Here is a 27,622-nt window from a genome sequence, read left to right as displayed (position 1 = left end):
TAGTCTACTATGTACTAATTAAAAATTTTTTTATGCTTTTCCTACTGTGGATATTTGAGATCAGGATTGACCTTTCCTTTTCACTTACATGTGATTTCAAGGGAGGGGGGAAGGGCCTCTGGCCCCTTAAATGTCTCTTCTACTAGCATGTCAATGTCAATGCTTAATATTCCTTTAACAGTGGGCAGGTCTTTCATTTTACAACAAAGGTTGGCCTTGGGCAGGTAGCTCAGATAGTTCATTCAGACTAAGGTGTGAATGACTACAGAGGAACAGAGGAGCCTTTTCCAAGCACAGGCTTTGTTGGGGGTGGGTGGGGGGTAGGGGAGAGAGAGAGAGAGAGAAAGGAAGAAGAGGAAGAAGGAGACAAAGGAGAAGAGGAGGATGAATGAGAACATTGGTTAGCCAAAGGAGGTACAGATGGTGGCATAGAATTAGAAAGGGGAGTGGGAGTGGTGAAGGGTCAATTAACAAGTTTATCTGTCTCTACCTTCCCAATTTTACAAAATTTTAAATGTAACTTGCCTTTACTTTTTCTCTTTGCTCTCTGTCATCGGCACATTGGTGCTCTCTCCTCCTCTACTTGTGTCATCCTCCCACCATTCAATCCCTCCAACTCTCAGCAATTTAGTTTTGGATGTGAAATATTTTGGTTCAGGAGGGACAGGATATCAACTAGACCTAAGATTTTGTGATTTGCATTCCCAGAAAGTTATGTTGTGAAAATAGCAATTACCAAAGCCCGAGAGTGCCCCCTACTGGTCAGTACTGAGATAAATAACATGATTTTCCTCTTTTTCTTCTTTTACGCACAAATTCGACAAATACTGTTTGAGCCCCAAACTTGTCAGACATTGTGCTAGGGACAGACATGATACCTCTCCTCAAGGAGATCAAGTCTAAAGGGGGAGTGTGTTATTAAACATTGTAGACCGTTTAGAGGTTTTAAAAGCCAGGAAAAATATTCCAGAAAACTTTAAAAATGCTCTCCTTTATCTTTTACCAATTTTTTTTGGAAAAGCAGGTAGAAAGGTTTTGTTCCTAACATTTTTTGAGTTCTAGGTCTTCAACTTGGGTAATTGTGATTGCAAAAGTTCCAAAAGAATTTTTTCCTTTAAAATGTGAATATCAAATTAGATCATCTCCAATATCATTTTCAGCTCTAAGTGTAGAATTCATTAGCAAAATTATAGTAATTAAATAATAATATTGGATTTATAATCGAATAACACTTTGCAAAGTAATCATACATGTCCAACACTGCTATATCTGTAGTATACCACGGCTCTGGTGCTCTGTGTGTGTTGACTGGTTTATTTATATATACATATATTTTTTTTTTTGGTGAGGGAGATCAGCCCTGAGCTAACATCTGTGCTAATCCTCCTCTTTTTGCTGAGGAAGACTGGCTCTGAGCTAACATCTATTGCCAATCCTCCTCTTTTTTCCCCCCCCAAAGCCCCAGTAGATAGTTGTACATCATAGTTGCACATCCTTCTAGTTGCTGTATGTGGGACGCGGCCTCAGCACGGCTGGAGAAGCAGTGCGTCGGTGCGCGCCCGGGATCCGAAACCTGGGCGCCAGTGGCGGAGTGCACGCACTTAACCCCTAAGCCACCGGGCCGGCCCCTGACTGGTTTAATTCTTACAACAATCCTATAAGGTTCATGTTATTAGCATCATTATCACTCCCATTTTCAGATGGGGAAACTGAGGCTCAGAGAGATCAAGTAACTTGGCTAGGATTACACAGCTATTAAGTAGCAAGCAGGGCTGTCCCTGGGCAATCTGGCCCCAGTGTTGGTGTTCTTAATGACTGTGCCATAAAGGACTTGAGTGCCTGAATTAAGTTTAAATAAACTTACTGTATCCTTGCTGCAGACAGAGGACTAGAAAGGATGATGGATTGTGGAATCTCCGCTGGGTGTGTGTGTGTGAATAAAGTTATCACTCGCCTGCAGTGATCTGGGTAGTATAGAGCACCTCAGAGGACACCGTCATCCTACCCACATGTACGTGGTGGAGACGGCTAATGAGCATCTGTTAGTTAATTGATTGATGACTTCTCAAGGTCTTTTACAGCCTAGAATTCTATTAGTCTCTATAAGAAACAGGTTGTAAGGAATGAAAGGCAATTTATCTTTTAAGAATTAAGTGAAATCCTTTAAACCCTTGTTTTTGTGCCTAAAGCTATATTCTAATGGAAATGTTCTTTCTTGAGCTATGTCAGTGGTGAAGTAATTTAATCTGGCTTTTGAAATTACTGTCATGTCATACATTTATTTAAGTAAAGATAGCTGCATTGGATATGTAGATGCTGTGAACAATGCAACAGAATTATGGAACATTTGTAGAGTTACTACAGTGATTATATTGAAATTATTTTTTACTCCATTATAACACAGACACGCAGACACACACACACACACACACACACACACACACACACGTTACATGACCCCACTTAAAATCTTTGCATGTATCCAATATCCGTGGGTCTGGCACAGAGCCTGGCCTGGCATAGAGTAGATGCTCAGTACATGGCAAATTGAACTAAGTGAAAACAAATATTAGGTTGAAACACTGAAAGCCGGTATGCCCCTCTCTACATTGTACATCTGTTCCAGTCAAAGCTTTAAGGAGAATGAATGAGAATTACCATAGTAAAAATAATCTGTTCTACTGAAAAAAGAATTCTTGCTCTAGAGTAGTTTCTGAAATGTAATAAAATTTCGTTAAATTTAACTTCAAAAATCAGAATTTTTTATAATGTTACCTAATTTGGGCTAAAGTTTACCTTTGCATTATCTATCAATAAACAGAGTGCTAAGAACATGTATAAATTAAGAATTGTAAGAGCTTATTCAGTCTACTTAGGAGAAAGAGGGCTTTTTTTACAGATCCTACACACATTGTAGCCAAATAATGATGCTTAATATAAATATTACTCATCTTTTAGTGAAAGAAATTAGCATACTTCTAATTGAAAACATTTTTAGGAGTTAATATATGCATGTATATAGTAATAAAGTTGTACTTATTTTAAAGCTAGTACTTAAAAAACACAGATTTCCCCCTAGTTAGTGCAAAATCATGAATTTTGATGGTTTGTTGTTTAAATGGAATTCACACCACCACAATGCTAACGGAGTTGCTTATTAAAGAGAGGGATGTGTGCCTCTTAGGTTCAAGAGAAATGTTCTGTGGCCATTGAAATGCTTTGACTGACCATTTGACTTTTTCCTTCAAGGTCCTGATCATCCCCATTGTCTGTCTTACAAACTAGAACTTGGATCAGACCAAGAAATTCCCTCTGATTGGTATCCGTTTGCTACCGTTCAGTTTGGGATGCTTGATACCTGTGCCTCAAGGACAGAAGTCAGGTCTCTGGGGGTGGAGAGTGATGTTCAGCCACAGAAACATGTTCTTCAGCGAGCTTGCTACAACATTCAGGTACATCCAAAGCGCTTTATTCAGGTTGAGGCTTCCAGAGCTGTGACCTAATTTGGCTTTAAATATTTGCTTTGCCCTCTTAAGTGACCATGTATGTGCTTGTGTGTGTGTGTGTGTGTGTGTGTGTGTGTGTGTGTATTTGGCCTAGAAAAGAGCCCAGCCATGGAAACTTGGTGGTCACCAGTGAGCCTAGTTCTTCCCCTTAGTTCTAGAGAACGTCAGAAGCCTGAGCACACAGTGCCACGTAATTAATAATTCAGCTCTCAATAAAGAACAGGGCATTAAAAATGAATTCACATTTCAGAAGCATATTTATAATAAAAATTATGTTAGAATAGCATTTCCCAAGATGTGTTCTGTGTCCAAGACAAAAATAAGTTGGGGAATGCCGTACACTAAATTAACGTTAAATGAAGGCTCTGAGAAGTTCTGCCATAAAGAAACTTGTCAAACTTAACCCAGTTTTCCCAACTTATTGATTATGGAGTCTTGTCTGTATGGGCATGTCCGTGTGCATATAAACATCTATCAATATCTTCTAGAATAGTATTCTGTGGAGCACCCTTTGGGAAATGCTGAGTTACTCTACTACAGGAATTTTAAATGGTCACCATCAGCTCTTCTGCATTCTTGGGCCAGATGAGTTAAAAAGTGACATACACTTGCACCTGTTTCTAAACTTACTATTTCTTCTCATCTTCAGAGTTAGTAGATATAGAGATAACCTCTGCCACATATTTCCCACAGTGTCTTGAAATAGTGTCGTTATATAAGACACCATTAATATCAACTGATGGTTCTATAATATAGTAATATAAGTCAGGGTTTTTGTTTATTTTGGACCATCTGTTTAGAAGCCAATATGTTTGTCTCCGGTGATTTTTTTTCTATTGATAAAATTAATGATGGGTGGGTGCTGTCCTGTGCAGCCCTTTCGGGACTGAAGAACTCATTCTCCCAGCAGTTGGGAATTGCCCTTGCTGAAGAAGGCTGCCTGGCTCCAGGTCACACCCCCTTCCCAGGGTACCCTGTGTCCAATGACTGGTGGATGCAGGGCTATAAAGACCCTCTTGCCTCAACTTGGGATAAGCCTGCGGGGCCATCCTAGCTTCAGCTCTCCCTGGGGATCCGCTGAAGCCTTATTGTGGCTGCATTGCAGCCCAACTTCTCCCTCTCTGCTTCCTTCCCCTCCCTTTCCTCCCCACAGGGGTCGACCTCAACAGCACTCCCCAGAAAACTTGCTGCACCCCAGTCTCCATCTCAGAATCTGCTTCTTGGGGAACTTGACCTGTAACACTAGGTATAAAATAAGTATTATGTGTGATTGAAATGTGGGTCAAGTACACGTGGAGACTTCATTTGTACCTATTTTCCTACTCATGGATGTACCAGTTTCATATAGTTTTAGAGGACAGCTCAAAATTATATAACCAAGTCTCTTTAGCTTTAACAGCATTTACTAATTGATCTGCACTTGGTGGCAGTCAGTTTCAAAATGTTATCTTCCATTTAATAAGCATTTATTGAGCAATTTCAAAGTGCCAGGTGCTGCTCTAGATGTGGGGGATGCAAAAGTGAACAAGAGACAAATCCCTGTCTTCATGAAGCTTACCTTCTGGTGGGGGAACGAAAAATAATTAGTAAACAGATAAATAATATAATTTCAAATAGTGACAAATTCTAAGAAGAGAATAAAATAGGGTTACAGGGTAAAGAGTGATGGAGGGCTTCCTTATCTAGAGTGGTCTGAGAGGGCCTCTGTGAGGAGGTGACATACAAGCTAAGATGAAAAAGATGAGGGGCAGGCAGATGGTTCTGCCCAGCAGGTTTGCCAGTTTGTAAACTAGTTTGTTTTAGTTAATGAGAGAGGTGATTTGGAGTGTGTTATAAATCTCAAGTGGTCCAAAGGCTGGATATATGATGTGGGAGTATAATTGATCTCATGTCTAGCCAGATCTATAAATGTCTTGTCAATATGTGTATTCTGTATACATTTTATAAAAACTATGTTTGACTTAGAAGAGAGGAGAGTTTCAGTCCTCTTCAAGATTTGTCCATAGAGGGAAGGATTTGGGGGGCTCTGTTGCCCAAAAGGAGAGCAGAGTGCTCACTATGGAGCTAGCCAGAGAGGGTGGAGGGGATGTGTCTGTGTCCAAAGGATGAGGTGGCTACAGTTCTTGCCTCATGTATGAAACAGGACTGAACAGGTGTTTGTCCTGTGTTGCATTTGTTAATGCTGCCCATGTTTTGCTTTTGTATAACAGGTTGAAATAGAAAAGAAGTGGATTAAAATCGATGGAGAAGACCCAGATAAAGCTGGTGACTGCGTAACTCAGTAGGAGTAGCAAGAGTAAATGATAACGCCCCACTTTGCAAATATGTACTTCACAGAAACCACACCAACTTCTGCTACTGCATAGTGGAAATGACTTCTGAATACAGAGCTTAGGACAGGGCCAATGGCTGTGTTTAGAGGAGTTAAGACCTGAAACTGAACAATCTATATTTTATACTTTTGACATATTTGTGCCCTAGAGGTTTGATCTAAAATGTGTCTATAATTTGTGTGATGTTTTTGCTTCCTAGTGAAACTCAAGGGCACTGTTATTCAGTGTGTGACCCAACAGCCAGCTTGGCTAAAGGGTTTTTAATTTTTGATTACTCAGTGGCCGAAGGTTTTGCACTCTGGATTACCTAGGTGCCATATTTATTATCCTCCAGTCCTCCTGTCTTCTTGCTGTGTTAGCACCTGTACCGGAGGGTGAGGCAATCAAAGGAGGCATAAACCAAAATACTTCATTTTCCCTTTTGCTCATCTCTGAAATGTAGCTAGGTGTAGGATAATACTGAAACCACAGGCTAAAATGGAGATGTGGAAGTATCTGTGGTTTTGAATTATTTATCTTCCTGTCCTATTACCACATTGGTGAGTAATCATCAGCTGTATTTGGTACCTGTCTTTCCCCCATGGTATTATCATTTTCAAAATCTATTTGTATTCTGGTGCGTGTTGCAATGAAGCTATTTCTGTTGATATACATATTTTAGTATAAGTCACTAAGGCATATTACCTTTTGCTTGGAGAGATTCTTTTCAAAATGGAATCCCAGTCTTCGACACTAGTTGAAATATTTATGCACATTAAAGATGAATTTTTAAAGTTCATGCATATTGTTTCCCAAAAGTACAAACTCTAAGAATGTATTTTGATAAAGTGTTATTTGTAATTAACACAAACCTCTCTTGAGTAGAAGTCTAAATCATATTATGATTGTTTTATGCTAGTTCTGCTATCATGTTATTTATGCTACTTCTGCTTAATCTAGAGTATTTTTCCTTAAAAGATGATCAGAATGAAAGACACTAGATTATTTTACCTAGATTTCTAAGAGTTGACATTTCTATTCTTCAAAGTCAGGTAAATGTTTGGTTTCTAATGAAAATCCAATGGCATTAGCAGTTATAATTCTGTTTATAATTTCCTTCCAGTATTTACAGTGAAAGGTCAGACTTGAAAAATTTATGAAATCTATGTTCTAGGTATTTTTTAGTCTGAAAAACAAAGTCTTTCATGTGGTATTAATACACCTTCAATGTATGTTGAATCTTAAATATGATTAGGAGGTATTTTTCTCTGCTTACTAGGTTTGTTTTGAGTCAAAACTGATATAATAATGTTCTTCCAGACAGCATTTGTATGTTGGCCCACAGAGTTTATGGCCTATGTTTTATTTAATATGGTATTACATACATTTTAATCTGTTCAAAAAGCAGATTAAAACAAGCATTTATGATGGTCTGTATCAATCAGCAGAATTTATTGCTTTTCATTATTTTGCTGTAAAGGCAAAGAATGCAAAAGTTAACTGATAAAATGAATTGGTATTGCTCTTTTTAACTTCACTTGATGCATTGCGCATAATATCATATGCTTTAGACTCACTGTTGATGTATAAGAGGGCAAATCTGTGTGTACGTCATTTAAAGAAAAATTCCACCATCTTTCCTCATCATCTGGTGTGGCACATTCTGGAATGACTTCAACTGCTCAGAACAAATATGGAGGCAGGCTGGACCTGATGCTGCTCCATGATCCCAGGGAAGTCAGCTGGATTAATTACTGCCATTCCTTTCAAATCTCTTATATGGCATCCTGCCCATAAAGAACTCAGAGTCCGATTCAGATGAACTTAATGATTATTTACACATCAAAATAATTTTAGCAAAGGGTTCAATTAAGCGCCCCTCATGCTTCACAGGTTGACCAGTATAGGTGGGTACCTCACTGCTGGGTCATTTACTCAATAGCCATCCAGCCTTCAGGAACTTCTCAAGATTCAGTGTTGGAAATATAGTAACGAAGGGCTGACTAAAGCCCAATTTGAATTTCTGCAGCAGTGCAAAGGTTCATAGCATTAACAGCAGGGTGCTACAGCATAATTGTTAATTTGCACATCTATTAGGATCCTTAAATATTCATTACTTAGCCTTAAATTAACATTCTGTGTAGAGGGGAGAAGCTTTTTAACACAATTCTTCTGACCTCAGAAATGGCAGAAGGTCAAATGTGACCATGGTGCTTTAAGTGAAAAATCAGGTAGGATCCACTTAGACTTACAAATTAGGAAGTAAAATCTTTCTTGCCCGAAAGTAAATGATGATCTTCAAAATAACAACAACAGCAACAATAAAAACCTCTGCTTTTAAGATTGGGAAGGGAGGAAGGAAGTGAGTGAAGGAGGAACTACTCCTTTCCAGTGTTTTAATTTAGGTAATTTAGATCAACCTTTATGAGCTTGACCCGTTGGGAGTCAGTGGTTTGATTGACACATGGCAGACTTACCAGGAGCTGACCAGTTGGGGGCTAGTTGTTCTTCTCTAATTGTTCTGGTTGCCTTACCAGTCAAAGGATCATATTAACTGTGTAAATGAATTCATGGCTTGATGATCACCTGACCAATTGTACAGATCTGAATTTAAGGACATTTCCTTGTTCTGTGGGAATAGAAATAGTTTATCCATTAAAAAAAGTATGAAAAAAGAAAACTTTCCAGCACATAAATAAAGGCTGGAAGTTTTGACCTGATTTATATATTAGGCAGTTCTAAGGTTTTAGTTCCCTTCATTCTGGAGCTGTGCTTAGGATACAGCCCTTTTTCTTATAAATTCAGTTAGAAGGCCTTCCTTAATAATGACTAAGTATTTTTATATCTTACTCAAAATATGATTTTGTCATATCAATACAAATCTAAAACAGATTGAGCCTTAATAATCATGTAACAAAGTATTTTGTAGGTTGAGTATTGATTTTCCAAAATTAAAGATGTATTTTAAATGATTCTTGCTGTGTGATGGACTTGTATCTTCTTTTGCAAGGTCTGGGCTTTTTTTTTTTTTTTTTTAAGGTGCGAAATCAATTTCAATAACCTTAAACAATTGACTCTGTCAGGCAAACGTATACTGCTTCACTATTAAGGAATCAGTGAACGTGGCATGTTCGCACATCCTGGAAAAATAACACCATCAAACTACAATTTGTGATGTTAAAGAATGATTTTTAAAAGAAGATATAATCATTACTCTCATAAAGAAATAATATCTGTATGTGCCCTAGGTTTTACTTAACTCATTAACTAATGAGGGAACTGGTAAGATGTTACAACTGGTTCCAAGGCGAATTCAAAGAGCAGAGACGTATATAGGAAATCAGGACTTCTGAAATGAATTTATAAATAGATGCAAAATGGATCTATCCACTGGGCAATAATCAATTTCCCCTACCCACACACAATTAATTGCATTTATATGGATAAGGATCATGTGCATTATTATCAGTTTTCTAAAACTTACAGAGTTGTAAAATAACTCAAAGACAATGAAAGGTGCTGATAACCTGGATAAAATGAGCTAGATAGGACACCTACTATTCAAAGTCTTTCACAATTTTTCCTGACAACAGGACAAACTTTGTCCACAGGCGAATTCTAAGGAGTTTTCCAACTTTGGCAACTAGTACTATAGAAACGATGTGCATTTAAAACAATTTTTTAAAGTTTAGAAAATGATTTTTATACAACTGTACACAATATATTTCAGATAAGCTGTGTGTGTGGGGGGGGGGGCATAAAAGATACGAGAGATAAATCAGCTCTAATAAAAACCAGCCTAACAACCTCTCCACCTGCCCTGTTTATAAGAAAGCTGCCGTGTGTTGAAATTCAATTTTTGTCTAGCTATTAAAGTTGAATTTCAAAACTGCATCAGGAAATAAAACTTCATAGAGGCCAGATCATTAAGCACTGTTTTAGCCACTACTGAAATTAACAGGGCTTGGCTCTAGTTCTGCGGGAACAACAAAAGGGTTAAGTGGCATAAACTGATCATATTTGTAACAAAATGACTCAAATTCCCATCAATCAATTTTTTCCTGTTTTGTCTCAACTCCACCTAGACTACCCTGCCCCATTTGTGCACACACACAGTGATTCCACTAGATTTTGTGGTGTCTCTCCCAGCCCTTCCACATTCTCGGCAGCTCCTCCCCTCCAAGGACCTTTCATGCTCTTACCTACAGTCCTAAAGTACAGGGCTGGATGTATTTGATTGAACCATATGAAATGGTCAATATTTAACCATTCTTTTTTTTTTTGTTTTAAGATTTTATTTATTTATTTTTCCCCCAAAGTCTCAGTAGATAGTTGTCTGTCATAGCTGCACATCCTTCTAGTTGCTATATGTGGGACACGGCCTCAGCACGGCCGGAGGAGCGGTGCGTCTGTGCGCACCCGGGATCCGAACCTGGGCCGCTGGCAGCGGAGCGCGCGCGCACTTAACCGCTAAGCCACGGGGCCGGCCCTATTTAACCATTCTTGATGGCAATTTCATGGGGCTCAATGTGCATTTCATGCTCAACCAATAATTACCTGCATATTTTCCCAGTTTATGTGAAATAAAAGATTTTTCTTTTTATTATTGTGTTAATAAGTTCCTGCTTAGAACTGGCATCTAAATATGAATTTGACTGTAAATTAATTTTAAAAGCAAGACAGAATGGCAATAGTTGAGTTATACAAAATACTTTAAATAATATTATCTAAGGCAAGTAATATGCCTTTAAATTCATGTTCTGTCTTTAAGGAAAAAGGAAACGGATTAGACTAGTTGACTCATGTTTTAAAAGATTAAAGTTCATTTCTATGAGACTTTCTGGAGAAGAAATGCAAATCACCTTTACACTTTGGAGATTGCAACCTTTCCCTCACCTATTTGCTGCAGAACAGCCTTACAAACCTCAGGTGGGAGGATAGCATATTTAAATAGTACGATTGTGTGTGTTGACATTTTCCTGGAGAGCCCATTTTATACTACCCAGAATGGCTGTGCATTCCATGTAACGCAATTTGCGGTATACTCTTGAAACAGAAGAGGGTGCTCGCAGGCAAGCTGCTGCTACCCAGAGTTAGAAACCTCAGCATTTGATTTGGTGGTGCTTGTATTATGATTAATAAAAGATCTTGGGGGCATTTTGTAAAGCATTCCAAAGCATTGTGAGTCTAGTGGAGTACAATTAAAATTAACGCGGTAGACAAACACTTTAAAGTATTCCTAATGCCTGTCTAAAAATGCTGTTGAATACAATTTTACACATCCCAAAGATTTAAATACCATGCTTATCTCTAAACATTTCTATGTACTAAAAAATAGTGCCTTCCTTCTCAACAGATTTCAAACAAATTTTTTCTAATAAGGGTTAATAAACTCTAAATCTGCTTACTTTAAAAGATTTATAAAATATTATAATGAATCCATCCTGTTTGGTTTCTGAGCTCTCAGTTGCATGTAACAAGGTCCATGTGGTCTCTAAAAGCTCCAGCCCAGGACTGTACTTTCAAGTTCTTAGGTAAGAACAAGCCAATATATGCTTTCAGGAGAATATTCCATGCCAGCTTGACTCAGGGACAAGCCTTCACCCTGTTTAGTCCTCAGAAATCAGTAATGAGCATTGTCTTTTCAAGATGGGTGCTGTCTTTCTCTCAGAAATCTTTCTGGGTGGATTTTGTCATTCTCTTATAAGGAGAATGTTCAAACAATATGTTTCCAAAAATCTTACAGCACAAGTAAGTCTATGAATGGCTAAACACATAAGGGATTCCTGAAAGTGTCTTCCATACTCTGAAGTACAGAAGGCTTACTTTATGGGGCACATGTATATGGTGACGGATAAAAATTAGACTATTGGTGGTGAGCACGATGCAGTCTATACAGAAACTGATAAATAACAATGTACACCTGAAATTTCACAATGTTATAAACCATTATGACCTCAATAAAATAATAATAAAAAAAAGACATTGGTTGCCTTAAGTGGTCACTTTGAATCACCTCAAAATGCTATGTGACTGTTGTTCCAATTGTCTTGCTAATTCTAATGTTTACTGTGTGCTTACTATGTGCCTGCATTTTTCTAGGCGCTAGGGATAAGCAATCACAAGACAGTAAATTCTTGTTCTTGTAAAGGATATACAACAGTGGGAGAAGTTAGACAATAAGCAAATATCAAGTTGTCATCATTGCTATGAGGAAAAAAAAAAGCAACATAGTGGCAGAAGAATGCTATTTTAGATAGATTGGTCAGGGAAGTCCTCTCTGATGAGATGATATTCTAGTAGAGTAGAAATGAGGAAGCAAGGCACCAAGATCTCCCAGAGAAGATTGTGTTCAGCAGAGGGAACTTCTAGTTCAAAGGTGCTGAAATCAGTGTGCTTAGCCTATTGGAGGAACGCCAAGGAGGGCAGATGGCTACTGGGTGGCGGAGCAGAGTGAACAAGGAGGATACCTGGGGGAGAGATCAGAGAGGTCGTGGATAGGGGAGGGAAGCAGGTCACATACGGCTCTGTAGGCTATGGGAAAGACTTTGGATTTTATTCGGAGTGAGATGGGAGCCACTAGAAGGTTTTGTGCAGAGGAGTGACAGGAACTGAATTACATGTTAAGATGATTCTATGGATATACAAGAGGGGCAATGACAGAGCAGTTGTGAGCCTATTGCAATAACCCAAGTGAGAGGTGATGGTGACCAGGAGTGGTGATGAGAGACGAAAAATGGTTGGACTCGGAACCTGTTTGAAATACAGAGTAGTGTGTGCTGATGGGTTGGACTGGATTCCCAGTAGTGAGGAACCAAAAATGACCCCCAGACTTTGGCCTGAGCAAGTAAAAAATGGAGCTGTCTTGGGGGCTGGCCCAGTGGCATAGTGGTTAAGTTCGCGGGCTCCCCTTCGGCGGCCTGGGGTTCATGGGTTCGGACCCCGGACGCAGACCGACTCACCGCTTGTCAAGCCATGCGGTGGTGGCATCCCATATAAAGTAGAGGAACATGAGTAGGGATGTTAGCCCAGGGCCAGTCTTCCTCACACACACACAAAATATGGAGCTGTCTTTTATGGAGAAGAGGAAGACTGTTGCAGGAGAAAGTTTGGGGAAAAAGATTAGAAATTCAGGTTTGGATGTGTTAACTTTGAGATGCCTATTAGACAGCCAAGTGGAGACAGGAAGTAACAAATGGGCATACAAGGCAGGAAAGAGGGCTGAGCTAGAGACATGACTTTGAGAGACGTCAGTACTTAAAGCTGTGAGACTGGATGACATCACCTAGGAGTGAATAGAAAGAGTAGACGTGGTCTGAGAACTGAGCCTTTGGACTCTCTCAAGTTTAGAGGTCAGGAAAATGAGGATGATCCAGGAAAGGAGACCGAGGCAGAGTAGCTAGCTAGAGTTCTCTCAGCTGCCTCAAATGCTGCTGATAGGATAAGATGAGGGCTGAGAATTGACCATCAGCAACATGGAAATCATCGGTGACCTTGACAGACAACTCAAGCGGGTGTGGAGACAGTGAGTAGATGGCTTTTTTGAGGAGCTTTGCTGTAAATATGAACATTGCGACAGTAGCTGATGAGGATGAGATCTTCTTTAGCTCCTCTACCTGCCTTAGGACTGAAGTCTTGGTGTTGGTCTTTACTAGTGTCTCTTCTTCACTATTACTTTTTTTTTATTTTATTGACTTGACTCTTGCTAAAATTTTATTTCTCCTCTTCATTGTCAACACTTACAGAAAACGATTCCTTGTCATCTTTCAGTCACATGAATTCAGTCCCTGAATCTTGCGTTGTTTCTATCATAGGTGCTTTGGAAGTGCCAGCTTGTACTTCAGAGTTTTCATTAGCTATATGTGTGGTGTTGAAGGCATTACACATTTCAAAATAACTTCAGCCATTGCTTCAATCAACTCTTGTTTTGCTTTTAAATTTTTTCTTGGCTGAGCTCCACTGGTCAATGTCATTTCAGGTTGGTATGGAAATCTCGCTTTAGATTTTATTATGAAATTCAGAATAATTATGAACTAGTTGCTGGTCTCACAATCTTGTGAACATCTGCAAATTCCTCCAAGTTCCTACGGATAAAAAAACACAACTATTTATTCAACAGTTATATTTACCTAACAGTTTGTACTTTGGTTATTTATTACAGTTGGGTGTAATAACATTCTATGTAAATAGTTGTCCAGGAACTAATAAGCACATTTTAATGAAATAAAAATATCTGCAAAAGGTACAATTTAAGCAACTGCTAATGTAATGTGTTAGTTTCTTGATGCCTTCTTTAGTTTTAAAACAATTAATGATTAAAATAGAAGAATGAACTTCAATTTTAAAGATATTATTACTCAACTACAATAAATATTTCATGTGTAAAGGTAACCAAATAAAACTTACCAAGCAAAAATATTATGTCTTGCCATTCACATTCTATTTCACTCTTTTAAATTTAAAGACAAAAATAGCAACTCCAAATAGTCACAAACAATGACAGAATTGAAGTAACTCAAGTTCTATTTCTTCATCTTTATGATCATTGTTTATTTTGAATCTATGGTTTTAACCCAGAAATATGTGGTACCAAAGGGGATGGAGACAACTTCCCTGAAGCAAGTTTGAACGATTCTGGACCATTATGAATTCCCAAAATGAATATGTATATCTGAGTTCACATGTGTCCTGGGTCCAACTGTATAACTGGGAGTTTTCCAAATTAACTTCTACATAGAATACAATGTTGATTAAATGCTAATAAATTGAAATATGCTGATTTGAAGCTTACACATGCATTATTAAAACTCAAAAGTAATTGCAGCAATTGTTCAGAACACTATGCCAATAAAAAAATAGGGGGGAAGTATTTTATCTCAGGCATTGCTTAGAATTGCATGGTGATAATAGCAAGCAGATTGACTTGTAGTGGGCTTTATTATTGTATTTAAATTCTCTACACACAGTGCATGTCATCATTGCCTGCACCCAGGACTGAATGCCCCCTTCCTGATCCTTGGTATACCACTGGATGGTGCATATCTCTGCATGTTGGCAGTGATCCCGTAGTGAAAGGAAAACTGATGATGCAGAAGATAGAGAGAGAGAAAATTTCTAGGGCCATATTTCTGAGTAGATGAGAGGGGATGGGATCTGAGGCACTAGCAGAGGGGCTGATTTAGATAAGGGAGTGAACAGTTCACCCATTGCAATAGGAGGGAAGGCAGAGTTTATGGGTACAGAAGCAGGCAGGCCTATATATCCAAGGTATTATTTCTTAGTTTCTTTTCCAGAAATGGAACTGGATTCAGAGACTTTTCACCCTCCCACAGAGGGTGGGTGTCTGTGGACTCCCATGAAGGACCCTTTATGATGGACTTTAATTTTATTTTCTTGAATACCTAGGTTGTGTCTTTCAATTTATATGCTCTTTACTGGTATTAATACTTGAATATCAACTGTACTGACCCAAACAAGGACATTCTTGTGATTTTGGCACTGAGATTATTAATTCCCTCTAACTGAGAATAAATGTTCTGATTTGGGAAGCCCAACTGTGAACACTGTAGAATTTAGTCTCTTTTTCTGCTTCTCGTCTCTGAGAGAGACCCTGCAGATCTGTGAGTGGCTGTGTGGGGGTGGCAGATGGAGCCCAGTTGCAGTGCTTGTCATAGGGTTTTATTTTGATATTTTCACACTGCTCAGAGAGAATTCCACCCAAAGGTCCTCCAGTGCCATGAAAAGGACAAGGAAAGAGCATCTTTGAACAGTGATATTGTTAAATGCCAAGAGCCTGCCTCTCCAGTGGATAATTTTGAGACATTCTGAAACACTTTTCAAAGGCTTTGCTAAGCACTCATTGTGGAAAAGGACAAATTCTATATTAAACTCACACTGGGACCAGAAGTGGCCTTGGGTAAAATTGTGTACTAGCTGATGTTTGTCGCCCTCTTTTTATTGCCTTTCCCTCATCAGTGGATGCTCCATCTCCTTCCCACTAAACGTCCTCAAGTCTCATGGGGTCTTCCCCCTCTCCTCCTCTTTGCCTTATATGCTTGAGTGCCAGGAAAGGATATTCATCAGTAACTTAGATCTTCTTGCTCCTCTCTGTGCATGTTGCTTCTGCTGCAGGCTTTTCAAACGGAGCTGCTCATCCTTCCTCACCCCACAGACTCCTGCTTCTCTGCTTCCAGGGTGGCTGTCCTCCAGTCCACACTCCACCCTGCGGCCAGTAGAGAACACACGGTCTGGCACTTAGTGACCAGCCAGCCTTTGCTTTGCCACAACTTGCCTTGTTCTCTATCCTCTGGCCAAACAGAACTGCCCTCATTTCCTCAAACCCGCTGCGTTCTCTCTCATGCCCCAAGCTTTGTCTTGCACAGAGTATTCTCCCTGGAACACTCTTCCTTGCCCCCTTCCTTTGTCCCTTACTCACTCCACAGATCTAAGTTTAGGGGTCCCATTCCAGGAAGCCTTCCCTGACTCTGCCCATTCAGGTTAGGTGCTCCTCATAAGTAATTTTTAGTACTAATCCCACTATATTGTAATTGCTTGTGTATTTTTCTTTCCCCCCTACCCATCTGGGTGTTTGATTTGGGTGGCTCTGCCCACAGTGATTTCCCATTTTCTGGGAAGAGGCCCCAATACAGAAGTGGTGGTAGGTGATGGTAGTATCAGTGTTAGGGTGCTGATCCCTTAGCCAGAGCTTATCACCTATATGTTAAATAAAAAAATATTGAATGAATGAATGAATGATAGGATGAATTTTGATCAATGCACTACTTCTTCTAAGGATAGTTGCATTTTAGTCCAGAATTTTTCCCCCACAGATAGGCTAGAAATTCCGTTTTTTAGCAGTTTAACAATAAATTCAAATCAATAACATTTAGTAATGTTTTCCATATTGGAGGTACTATGCTAGGAACTCAGGGGGCATATAAGGATGAATAATACACAGCCTCTTTCCTCAAGAAATTTAAAACCTATCTCACTTATAATTACAAATATACTTTTTCTTAATAAACAGACACATATTGTCAGGGGTTGAAAAGATTAAAATGTTTGTTTTTAAACTTGATTTAATCTTGTTTTCAAAAGTTGCTGAAAGTGAAGAGGAACTACTGTTAGCCTTTTAGCACCTGCTATGTGCCACGAATCGTGTTTTCTCATTTAATACCCAACATCCAATAAAGTAAGTGTTATTTCTGGTTATGAAATGAGAGTATCTGTCTTTTGTTAAAAGTATTTTGCAACCATTCATGCAGAAGGTTTTATCCTGCATGTGAAACAATGCCAGGTGCTTAATTCTCTTGACCTGTCCACACAAGGATACAATATAACCTCAAATTAAAATGGGGAGTTATTGTCTAAGGGTACAGAGTGTCAGCTTTGCAAGATGAAAAGACTTATGGAGATGAATGGTAGTGATGGTTGCACAACAATGTGAATGTACTCAATGCCACTGAACTGTACACTCCAAAATGGTTAAGACTGCAAATTTTTTGTTACGAGTATTTTACCACAATTAAAAAAATTAGGTCCACCCTAAAGAAGAAAGCCTCCCTTGGTACCTTTTAACAGCTTTGTTGAGGACTAATTTATATATCATAAAATTCACCTGTTTTAAGTGTACAATTCAATGGTTTTTAGTACAGTCACGTGTCGCTTAACAACGGGATATGTTCTGAGAAATGGGTTGTTAGGAGATTTTGTCACTGTGCAAACATCATTGAGTGTACTTATACAAACCTAGATGGTAAAGCCTACTGCACACCTAGGCTGTATGGTACTAACCTGATGGGGCCACCATCATATACGCAGTCCATCGTTGACCAAGATTTTGTGATATGGCACATGACTGTGTATACACAGAATTGTACAACCATCACCACAATCAATTTTAGAACATTTCCCTCTCCTCTAAAAGATCCTTCAAGCCAATTTTCAATCACTCTTGTTCTCATCCCAGCTCCAAGCAACTGCTAACCTAAATTCTGTCTCTATATATTTACCTTTCCTGAACAGTTTGTATAAATAGAATTATACAATATAGGCTTTTCGTCTCTGGCTTCTTTTACTTAGTATAATGTTTTTGAGGTTCATTCACGTTGTTCATCCAGGTTCATCCAGGTTCATGCATGTACCAGTACTTCCTTCCTTTTTATTGTCAAATAGTATTCCATTGTAGGGCTAGCCCACATTTTATTTACCCATTCATCAGTTGATGGACGTTTGGGTTTTCCCGACTTTTTCCCTATTATCAGCAGCACTGCTGTGAGCATGCATGTACAAGCTTTGTGTGGACATATGTTTTCATTTCTCTTGGGTATGAGTGAAATTGCTGGGTCATATGGTAACTTCATATTTTTAATTTTTAAAATATATCATATTTAAATACAATATGTTTAAACATTATATTTAAATATAATATTGAAGTTATATATTTAACTTTTCAAGAAACTGCCAAACTGTTTTCCAAAGCAGCTGCACCATTTTACACTTCCTTCACATCCCTGCCAACACTGGTTTGTGTCTGTCTTTTGTTTTCTGTTTGTTCCTGCTATCCTTTATTTCTCTTTTCTTTTTCCTGCCTTCCTGTTGGTTCTTGTACATTTTTTTAGAATTCCATTTTGATTTATCTACAGTGTTTTTGAGAGTATTTCTTTGTGTAGTCTTTTTTTTGTGTGAGGAAGATCAGCCCTGAGCTAACATCTGATGCTAATCCTCCTCTTTTTGCTGAGGAAGATTGGCCCTGGACTAACATCTGTGCCCTTGTTCCTCTACTTTATATGGGACGCTACCACAGCATGGGTTGACAAGCGGTTTGTCGGTGCACGCCTGGGATCCGAACCGGTGAACCCCAGGCCGCCGAAGCAGAGCACGTGCACTTAATTGCTATGCCACCCAGCCAGCCCCCTTCTTATGTTTGTTTTATATATAATATCCAGAGTTTTTAGCTGTACTTAGTGGAAAGAATAGGAAGAAGTGTGTTCATGCCATGTCGTTCCTGCCTTTCCTGATATTTGAAGCACCTAAGATAACAATATAGAATATTCAAGATGCTGCCATTTACCTCATAAAATGAGACAAATTAGGAAAGAAGAAAAGTACAGTTCTTGTGGGACCAAAGCTGATTGGTTCTCTCCAGGTCATAGCCTGAAATCATTTTTTTGGTCTTTACCTCCATCTTCTCTAAGCAGAAATTTAGGTTGGAAGATTAACTGGAGGCAATGGGCATTATCCTTGCTAATATTTCATGTTCATGTATGATTATACACACTGTGATTAAAGAAATGAAAATGGAATCATTTGTTAGCTAGGAAATTACTGACTCCTTATCAAGACACTGACGAGAATATTGAAAAAGTAGCCATGGGGAAAATTGTGTTTGAAGTCATCCTCCATACTTTCCGTGAGTTAATTATAGCCACTAATTTTCATATGTACACAATGTATACATCTCTTTAGCCTTAAAATATCTTGAAATAGGCAGTAATGTGATCATTAACAGTGTTTCACTGTGTGATAAGGTCACCAGTTGACTATAGCATTGTGTCACATGGTCATTTTCACTGAACTCCTGTTGGGTGGGAGGGAGGGATTCATCATGGTGGAACAGAATCTGGTGTTCAAATAACGTAAGTTGATTTTGGAGTTGTATTAGAAAATGGAAAATGTTACAAAAGTGCAGAGTATAAATAAATCAGAACTACCAACATTGTAACCATTGCAAAGTTACAAGGTGAGGCAGAGATTATCTGGATTTTCATTTCCTGGAAGATGTGAAGGATGAAACAGGCAGAGAAACAATACTGCTGGCTTTAGTGCATTGGTTGCAAAACGTTAAGGAGCTAATTATAAATATTTGCTGCCTCAAGCCATGTGCTTATAGACTAAGTTGTATTTTTTCATTACTGATAAATATATTATTTAGAGTCTATACAATTACTGAAATGCCCTGTATTTGACTGTAAAATTTGATATGTAAAAGATAATGGGTTGTTTCTAAAATACATTTTGTTTTTTACATTCTTATTCAGAGAAAGGACTTCATAGATATGGTGTTTTCTCACAATAAGCAAAGCGAAATTGTTTCTTTACTTTTGTAATACTATCACTGAAACCTCTAGGCAAAAGTAATGAGAACACACAGAATGCAAAGAAATTAATCTGATTACAGTCAATATGCAGCATAACAATGGTTTTGGTCAATGACGGACCGCATATATGACGGTGGTCCCCTAAGATTATTACCATATAGCCTAGGTGTGTAGTAGGCCATACCATCTAGGTTTGTGTAAGTACATGCTATGATGTTCGCACAATGATGAAATTACCTAACAATGCATTTCTTAGAACGTATCTCCATCATTAAAAGAGGCATGACTGTATTAAGATTTGCATAAATGTTACAAAACTGGTGCTGATTACTAATGATATATTAAATATATATTACAGTCTCTAAACAAAGCAGGAGAAAATGAAAATCTGATGCTCTGAATTGTGATGGGCAGTTGGGGAAGAGCTTTATGTTTTGCCACAGGTGTAATTTCGAAGAACTGTGTACTCAAAGAAGGACCAAAGATCAGCATTCCTTTTTTATTCTTTATTTACTATCATAAAAAATAGTCACTGTAAAATTTCCTCACTGAGGCTTGGGATCTTGAAATTTCATTTTTAGCATCAAAAGTGCTTTGTGTATGCAACACATTTCCCCTCTGAGTTGAAAAATTGACAAAAGAAATGTGGCCATAACAGTCTGCTTGTTTGATGATAACCTGGGGTCAACGCTATCAAATATGTCTATAAAGATTCCTTTACATACTTTTCAAATGCTCTTGTGACTGATGAGGGTATTCAAGAAACTTTAAATGCTGAGAGTACAATGAGGAAAAACCAAGCTTCCACTAGTCTCAGTCCATTCAGAGAATGGGCCCTGTATTAGTTATCTCATGCTCTGTAATAAATTACCCCAAAACTTAACTGCTTAAAACGACACATAAACTTATTATCTCACACAGTTTCTGAGGCTTGGGAATCTGGGAGATGCCTAGAGGGTGGTTCTTGTTAAAGGTCTCTCAAAGGAATGTAGTTAAGCTGTCAGCCAGGGCAGCAATAATCTGACAGCTCAAATGGGGAAGGATCAATTTCCAAGCTTACTCATGTGATTGTCTACAGGCTTCTAATTCTCACTGGCTATGAGCTAGAGTCTCTGTTCCTTACCATATGGGCCTCTCCATAGGCTCCCTGAGTGTCTTCAGGACATGACAGCTGTCTTGTCCCCAAGTCAGTGATCTGAGAAAGAGACAGCCCAAGAAGGCAGCCACAGTCATTTATAATTGTGGAAGTGATACACTATCACATCTGTTTTATTCTATTGGTTACCCAAACAAACTATGGTACAATGTGGGAGGGAAAAACACAAGGCTGTGAATACCAGGAGGTGGGAATCACTAGGGGTCATCTTGGAAGCTGGCTACCACAGGTCTAGAGCAGATTTGCAACTCGGATTTACCTAGAACATGGGTTAAAGCCTACCTCCTCTAAGAGTCATTGCCTCTGTTATTGGGAAGAAATTACAGCTGAGTCTACTAGTGACCATGCAGACAGATCACAAGGGGCAAATGGAAAGCTGCTGACATTTCTCTGCCAAAGTTACATAACCTCTTTGTACCTGAGTCTACTAAACATACTAAGCAATAGCAGTTCAACTCTAAGTCACACTCTTTATAGGTACCAAGGCCCAAATTTAATTTCAAAAATATGTACGATCTACAGTATAACCCTGAGAAGGGTAAAACACACAATGAAGTAATACAAAACAGTATGTTGTCACAAAAAGTTAGCTGATTACTAGTCCTATGCATTTAGGAATAAAGTTTTAAAACTTGGCTATGAAAAAGATAGAAAACAAGAGATCTTTCAGCTTTCTTATTTCCCAGCTTGAATAATTTAATTGGATTTTATAATATCAGTAGGAATCAATGACTGCTTTTAGCTTTTCTATTTTAGGTGAAAGACAAGTCATTTTGAATACTTCTGATAGAAAATTGCCAGGTAGAGATACAATCATTAAAAATTATTATATAAAGTTCTTGGCTTTTTGTAAAGGAAATTTTAGATAGTTTTCAATTTAGGAAAGTCTTCTAAAGGGCTTCATATAAATCAGGTGCTTGAAACTCACAGACCAAAAGGTACCTGATCCAGGCAAAGCAAATACAGAGTGGTAGGGCATAAATAGCTCTATTGAACTTATAGACACAAATAAATAAGTAAACAGCCTATTTGAAACCTAATAGGATTTTTAATGATTAAATAACTTAGCCACCTGGTTAGGTCAGGGCTCGTCTGCAGGCTAGAAAGGCTGTTTAAAAGGTAGAGTATTAGCAATAGATGACTTCTTCCCTTTTCTAGCCCTCCAGGTTATCTGTGCTTACATTCACCCTCAGCCCAAGGCAAGTGATGCCCCTAGATGCTTTATCTTTCAGGGGAGGGAGAGAATTACTGCAAATCAAGAAGTGGTGATTTCTGCCTGAGGAGGAAAAGGAGCTAGGGTGGTGTTAGGGAGCTGACTTGATTTTAGCAGTGGTTCTCCACCTTGGCTGCAGAATAGAATCAGATTCTCTGGGGTGAGACTCAGGTGCCAAACCTTTATTAAGCTCTCCAGGTGATTTCCGTGTGCAGCCAAAGCTGAGAATCTTTGTCTTGGGACAGTGAGTCTCATTTAAGCTTCCATCAGAATCACCTGGAGAGCATGTTAAAGTTACAGAATGCTGGGCTCCATTCTCAGAGTTTCTGATTCAGTAGGTCTGGGGTGGGACCCAATAACTTGCAAGTTTAACAGGTTCCCAGACGATGCTGATGTTGCTGTCCCACACTTTGAGAACCAAACTTAGAAGAGTTTGGTTCTTGTTATACTTTTACTGGAGTTCACCTGCAGAGTGGGGCGTGGTGAGGGGAATGAAAGCTGGTAGAAGGAGAGGACAGATACCACTAGTCTCCCTTCTTTCCTGGCCCAACCCCTTTAAAGCTGAAGGTGAACGTGGATCTACCGCTGCATCGCCCTTCCTCTATTTTCTTAGCCTTTATTTCACAGATTGAGAAAATAAAGGATCTTCGGGGTCATGTGAACCGCCTAAAGGTGGTTAGATGGGATTTAACCACCCTATTTCAGCTGGCCTCCTTGCTCACGTAGGCCAACCTCTTCCCTGCTTTGCCACAGCGTCGCCAGTTAACGCTGCTAAATTCATTAACCTTTCTCTCCTCCCCTGCCCCGCCCCCAGCGTCCTTACGTAGTTGCCCGGCAACGTGCACCGACTGATCAGTGCATCCAGCGGTCCTCAGCGGTGCACCACGTGTTGCGCAGGCGCGAGGGGCGAGGCACTGGAGCCGCGGCGATGGCCTCCATCAACCCAGTGGTAAGGAGGGACTGCCTGGCCTCTCCGCCTGCGCTCTCTGTAGAGGGAGCGCGGGTTCCAGGTTCTCGGCAGCTGAGCTCTGCACGCCCTTTTTCTAATCTCCTGGCCCTTCACAGACTGTCAGAAACCCTCTCCCTTAGGGGCGCCGACTGTTCTCCTCCACGTTGGACGAAGCCATGAGGGCCAGTAGCTCAGCCGGAAGTTGGGCCTGGCCCCCACCGGAAGAACAAATGTCCCTGCTCTTTTCCTCCTCACTCTGCACGCTAACTGCAGTTTTCTAGAATGAGGTGTTTAGAAGGTTGTTAGAGGTGGAACTCACCTTAAGCCTCCCCGTTTCTTATGTGTTTAGAAAATTTACCGAGTTCAGTTATACTCTAATTATAGTTCTTAATTTTTGTATGGCCATTGTTGTTTCTAAGCTATATTATTTACCTGAAGTAACAGGTCATGTGATATTTTATGTTACCCTACCACCTATTTTTAGAGTCGTGTCCCGTCCCCCCCCCCCCACGCCATTTCCCCATCCTTTAGCATCTTAATGCTTAAGTGTACAATTGGAGTTAAAAAACACAAACACTGGTCTCCTACCCTTAAGGGGCACCTAAACCTCACAGTGAGAATTGACAGGCTAAACTGTACTTGTGAGAATGTCAGTCAGTCTTAAAAATCTGAATTAAAGAAAAAAAGAAAATCAGAGATTAACTTTTATTTTCATTTCATCTCAACAGACTTCACATTTGGTGAAAGGCAATGTGCTTGTCCAGATCTGTGTTATTTTATGGGTTCTGTGTATACATATGCAGCATTAAATGGTCAATTTAGAGGCATGTTGTTATTTTAATGTGTATCTATTTTCTGATGTTAGTGTGTTTTGAGATATGTAAAATACTTATGCTTGAATATAAGCTTACTGTGTAAGTATACCATTTCTTCTAATGGTGAACTCCAAGGAGAGTGTGTGTGTGTTTTCTTTTAAATAGAGAAGAGGTTAAGATGGAGTTCCTGGCTATACATAGTTTTAATAAAGATAACAGAGAACGAAGCCTAACTGTAGTCCTAGAAAATATGTTCAGTACCTACTTTGCTTTTGAAAAATTGTGTTCTAATGGGTTATTTTTGATAGCTGTTGTTACACTCTGACGGCATATCTTTTTTGTGTGTGTGTGTGAGGGAGATCAGCCCTGAGCTAACATCTGTGCTAATCCTCCTCTTTTTGCTGAGGAAGACCGGCTCTGAGCTAACATCTATTGCCAATCCTCCTCCTTTTTTTCTTTCCCCCCAAAGCCCTGGTAGATAGTTGTATGTTATAGTTGCACATCCCTCTAGTTGCTGTATGTGGGACGCGGCCTCAGCATGGCTGGAGAAGCGGTGCCTCGGTGCGCGCCCAGGATCCGAACCCAGGCCGCCAGTAGCAGAGCGCGCGCACTTAACCACTAAGCCACCGGGCCGGCCCCTGACGGCATATCTTGAAGATGTTTTTAGCCCTAGGAATTTTTTCCTCTAGCTTTAAATGTGATAACACTAGCTAGGACTAACACTGAAGCGTCAATTTAGTATGCGTTTATCAGGGTAAACTGTTTAAGAAGAAGCAACTAATCTAGGGCACTTAATCTTAATGGATATGCTTGTGAAGAATGTATTATTTAAATTGTACTGATTGGCCTATTCATCAGCTTACCCTGGATCTGCAGAAGGGTTAGTTTAAAACCGTGCCACTCTTGGCATGAGCAGGAGCATTTAGAGTATTTACTGGGTAGTATGAAAAAGCAGTCCTAGAATGCCACAATTTTCCTTTTGGCCTGATTAAGCAATTTGAAATAAGAGCAACTCAACTAAATTCCTGTTTTCCCGTTTCTTATGAGTGGAACTTCCACTAGATCAGTATTGTTAGGACACTTAGCACTGCCATTTTGGGCTGGGGTGGGAGTGGAGCACAGTTTACGTAGGTTTGAAGGACTGAGTTTGTTTCACAGGGCTATTTTTCTGTTGATATTGACCAATGTTCCATCTGGGTAGAAATCTGCTTAAAACTATTGTCATGGCATGTTTTTATTAGGAAGCATTTTAGGATGTTACTTAAGTCTCTGCAATATGCAGATCTTGGAAAGGCAAGGTTCATTCACATCCTCTTTAGTTTCTGTTAGGAAATCCATTTTGGTGCAGTTGTGCTTTTACTTGACAATGATTTAGAATATTTTTTTTTAATTATGTGTATTTTGGAAGTGGGATGGGCTTTGGTTATTCTATGTGCTATTCTAAGTGCTTGCCGCAATCTTATGGCTTGGACTTTATTTACATGTGTGGAAATAATATAGTGGACTCTAAAAAAGCTCCTTTGGCCTCTTTGAGAAAAAGGTAAATTGAAAACAGAAGGTTCATTTCCACGTGACTTAAATTTAATTTCCCTTTTTATAAGGAGTGGGGAGGTTAAATACTGACACAAAAGCCAAGTAACACAATGGTAACCACACATCTTAATGAGATTATTATCTTTTATTTTATTGTAGTCCTGTACTTGTAGGTAGACTGAGACTATGGGTCTGAAGCTAACACAATTTATGGGAAGCTACTGGGAGTAGGATGCACTTAGCAAAAATCCTTACGGTGGTTTTCCTTTAGACTACAAGATTAGAAAGTGTACACTGCGTGTCTTTTAAGGCTGAATATATTCAAACTGGAGAATTTAAAACTTTAACAATTGCTTTTATGTAGCCTAAACTCTACAGATCTGTAATTGAAGATGTAATTGAAGGAGTACGGGATCTATTTGCTGAAGAAGGTATAGAGGAACAAGTCTTAAAAGACTTGAAGCAGGTTTGTAGACAATACAAGTTTCTCTCTCTGTCTTCTTGTTGTTATTTTTCAGCTTAAAAAACTGATAAATTATAGTTCTCATCCCTTAATTATAGTTTAGTACTTGTCTATTCATTGTGCCATCAGCTGACAATTTAATTTAAAAAATGTAAGGAAAAAAATATCCTATAAAAGTTTTTTTTTTTAAAGTAAACATTTTTTTTCTCTGCAGCTTTGGGAAACAAAGGTTTTGCAGTCTAAAGCAACAGAAGACTTCTTCAGAAATAGCGTCCATTCCCCTCTGTTCACCGTTCATTTGCCACACAGCTTGCACCAAACATTGCAGTCATCAACAGGTTGGATACAGTTAGTAAATTAGTACTATTTGGATCTTCAGAACAAATTCTCGTTTGGTGGTGGTTTTGAATTAGGCAGGGTCGTGTTCTTAAGGTGAGAGGGCTTGGACCTCAAAATCATTGCTATTAACTGAATACAGAATAAATCATCGCCCCATGTAATGAAAAAAAATTAGGTTATTCAAACTAGGTTTTTAAAATATTAAAGTCCACAAAGGTGACAAAGCCTTACTTCAGAGGAACAAGTTATATAGTTTGTGGGCTATTGGGAGCACCCATTGGTTATTTCAGAGAATTTGCTTAGGTCTAGTCGAGGAGTAATCCAGCCACCATTGCAGAAGCAGCAGAGGTAGAGATGGGTGCTTGCATGCTTGTGCATTCTTTCTCTCTTTCTTGCTTTCTGTATTTATCATACATCTGTTATTGTATTGGAAGCAAAATGGAGAGTTAACAAGAATATGGAGAATATTCAGGCTACCTCACTGTTTTAGATATATACAGTGATGGCTAGAAATTGACAATATGCATCTTACCTTTATTCTTGGACTTAATGAATCTAGACCTCTGCTTTTAAGGGAAACATTTGTCCGTGCTATGTGTATCATTTTAAAGTGGAAAAGACTAGCTAATAAAAGATAAAATGATACTGTCATATCTTTCTAGCCTTTATTTCTTCTTTTCTCCTCTGATTCTTATAATCTTTATGCTACCCTAATGTGTGTGTATATATGTCTATACACAGACACACACACACACAAATAGGTTTTATTGGGTTTAGCTGCAATTCAATAGATTAATGTCTGCAAGAGGTGAGGGTAGATTTTGGATTAGATTGTCAGTAATAACTAGATTGTTCATTGCATACTTGGGAAAATTCACATGAAAATCACTTCAGCCAAGGTGAAGAGAAAATAGTAAGGAGGCTAGTACCTCCTCTATTACAAAATGAGAGAATTTAAGTGTGGCAGCAATTATAACTTATAAAAATGAGATAACTTAACAATGAATATTGAATTACCAAACACAACTTTTATCTAATATTATGCTTATAAAGTATAACTTTGCTCTATAAGAATTAGCAGTGGCACTTTTAATTACTAAGTTGATACGTTGAAACATTTTCATCAGTGGTGGGGCTTTTGGCTATGCTTTTGTTTTTAACTTTACTGTTTTATTAGGGCATGCTTTTATTTCTCTATTTAAATAATACTCTTTTGAATTATTTTTCTTTGTCTCTA

General features: G+C 38.9%; 2 protein-coding genes across 3 annotated transcripts in view; both read left to right on the top strand.

Annotated features, from left to right (window-relative positions):
• The window catches only part of STON1 (stonin 1), a 51,027-nt gene extending 42,235 nt beyond the window's left edge, over window positions 1-8,792 (top strand). Inside the window, exons 3-4 of the mRNA XM_058551275.1 lie at window positions 3,250-3,452; window positions 5,717-8,792. Coding sequence (XP_058407258.1) covers window positions 3,250-3,452; window positions 5,717-5,791 — 278 coding nt within the window. The 3' untranslated portion in view covers window positions 5,792-8,792. The remainder of the gene's footprint in view (window positions 1-3,249; window positions 3,453-5,716) is intronic.
• A 14,422-nt stretch (window positions 8,793-23,214) lies between these two features.
• GTF2A1L (general transcription factor IIA subunit 1 like) overlaps window positions 23,215-27,622 on the top strand; it is a 47,451-nt gene continuing 43,043 nt past the window's right edge. The window contains exons 1-3 of one of the 2 annotated variants that reach the window (XM_058551276.1): window positions 23,215-23,235; window positions 25,948-26,049; window positions 26,261-26,384. In XM_058551276.1, the coding sequence (XP_058407259.1) occupies window positions 23,215-23,235; window positions 25,948-26,049; window positions 26,261-26,384 (247 nt within the window). The remainder of the gene's footprint in view (window positions 23,236-25,947; window positions 26,050-26,260; window positions 26,385-27,622) is intronic. The other variant, XM_058551277.1, reaches the window with a different exon arrangement.

This window comes from Diceros bicornis, chromosome 12 (genome assembly GCF_020826845.1).
Source record: "Diceros bicornis minor isolate mBicDic1 chromosome 12, mDicBic1.mat.cur, whole genome shotgun sequence".
Classification (NCBI taxonomy): Eukaryota; Metazoa; Chordata; class Mammalia; order Perissodactyla; family Rhinocerotidae; genus Diceros; species Diceros bicornis.
Note: the sequence above shows the minus strand (reverse complement) of the source record. Positions and strands in the feature narration are given on the sequence as shown.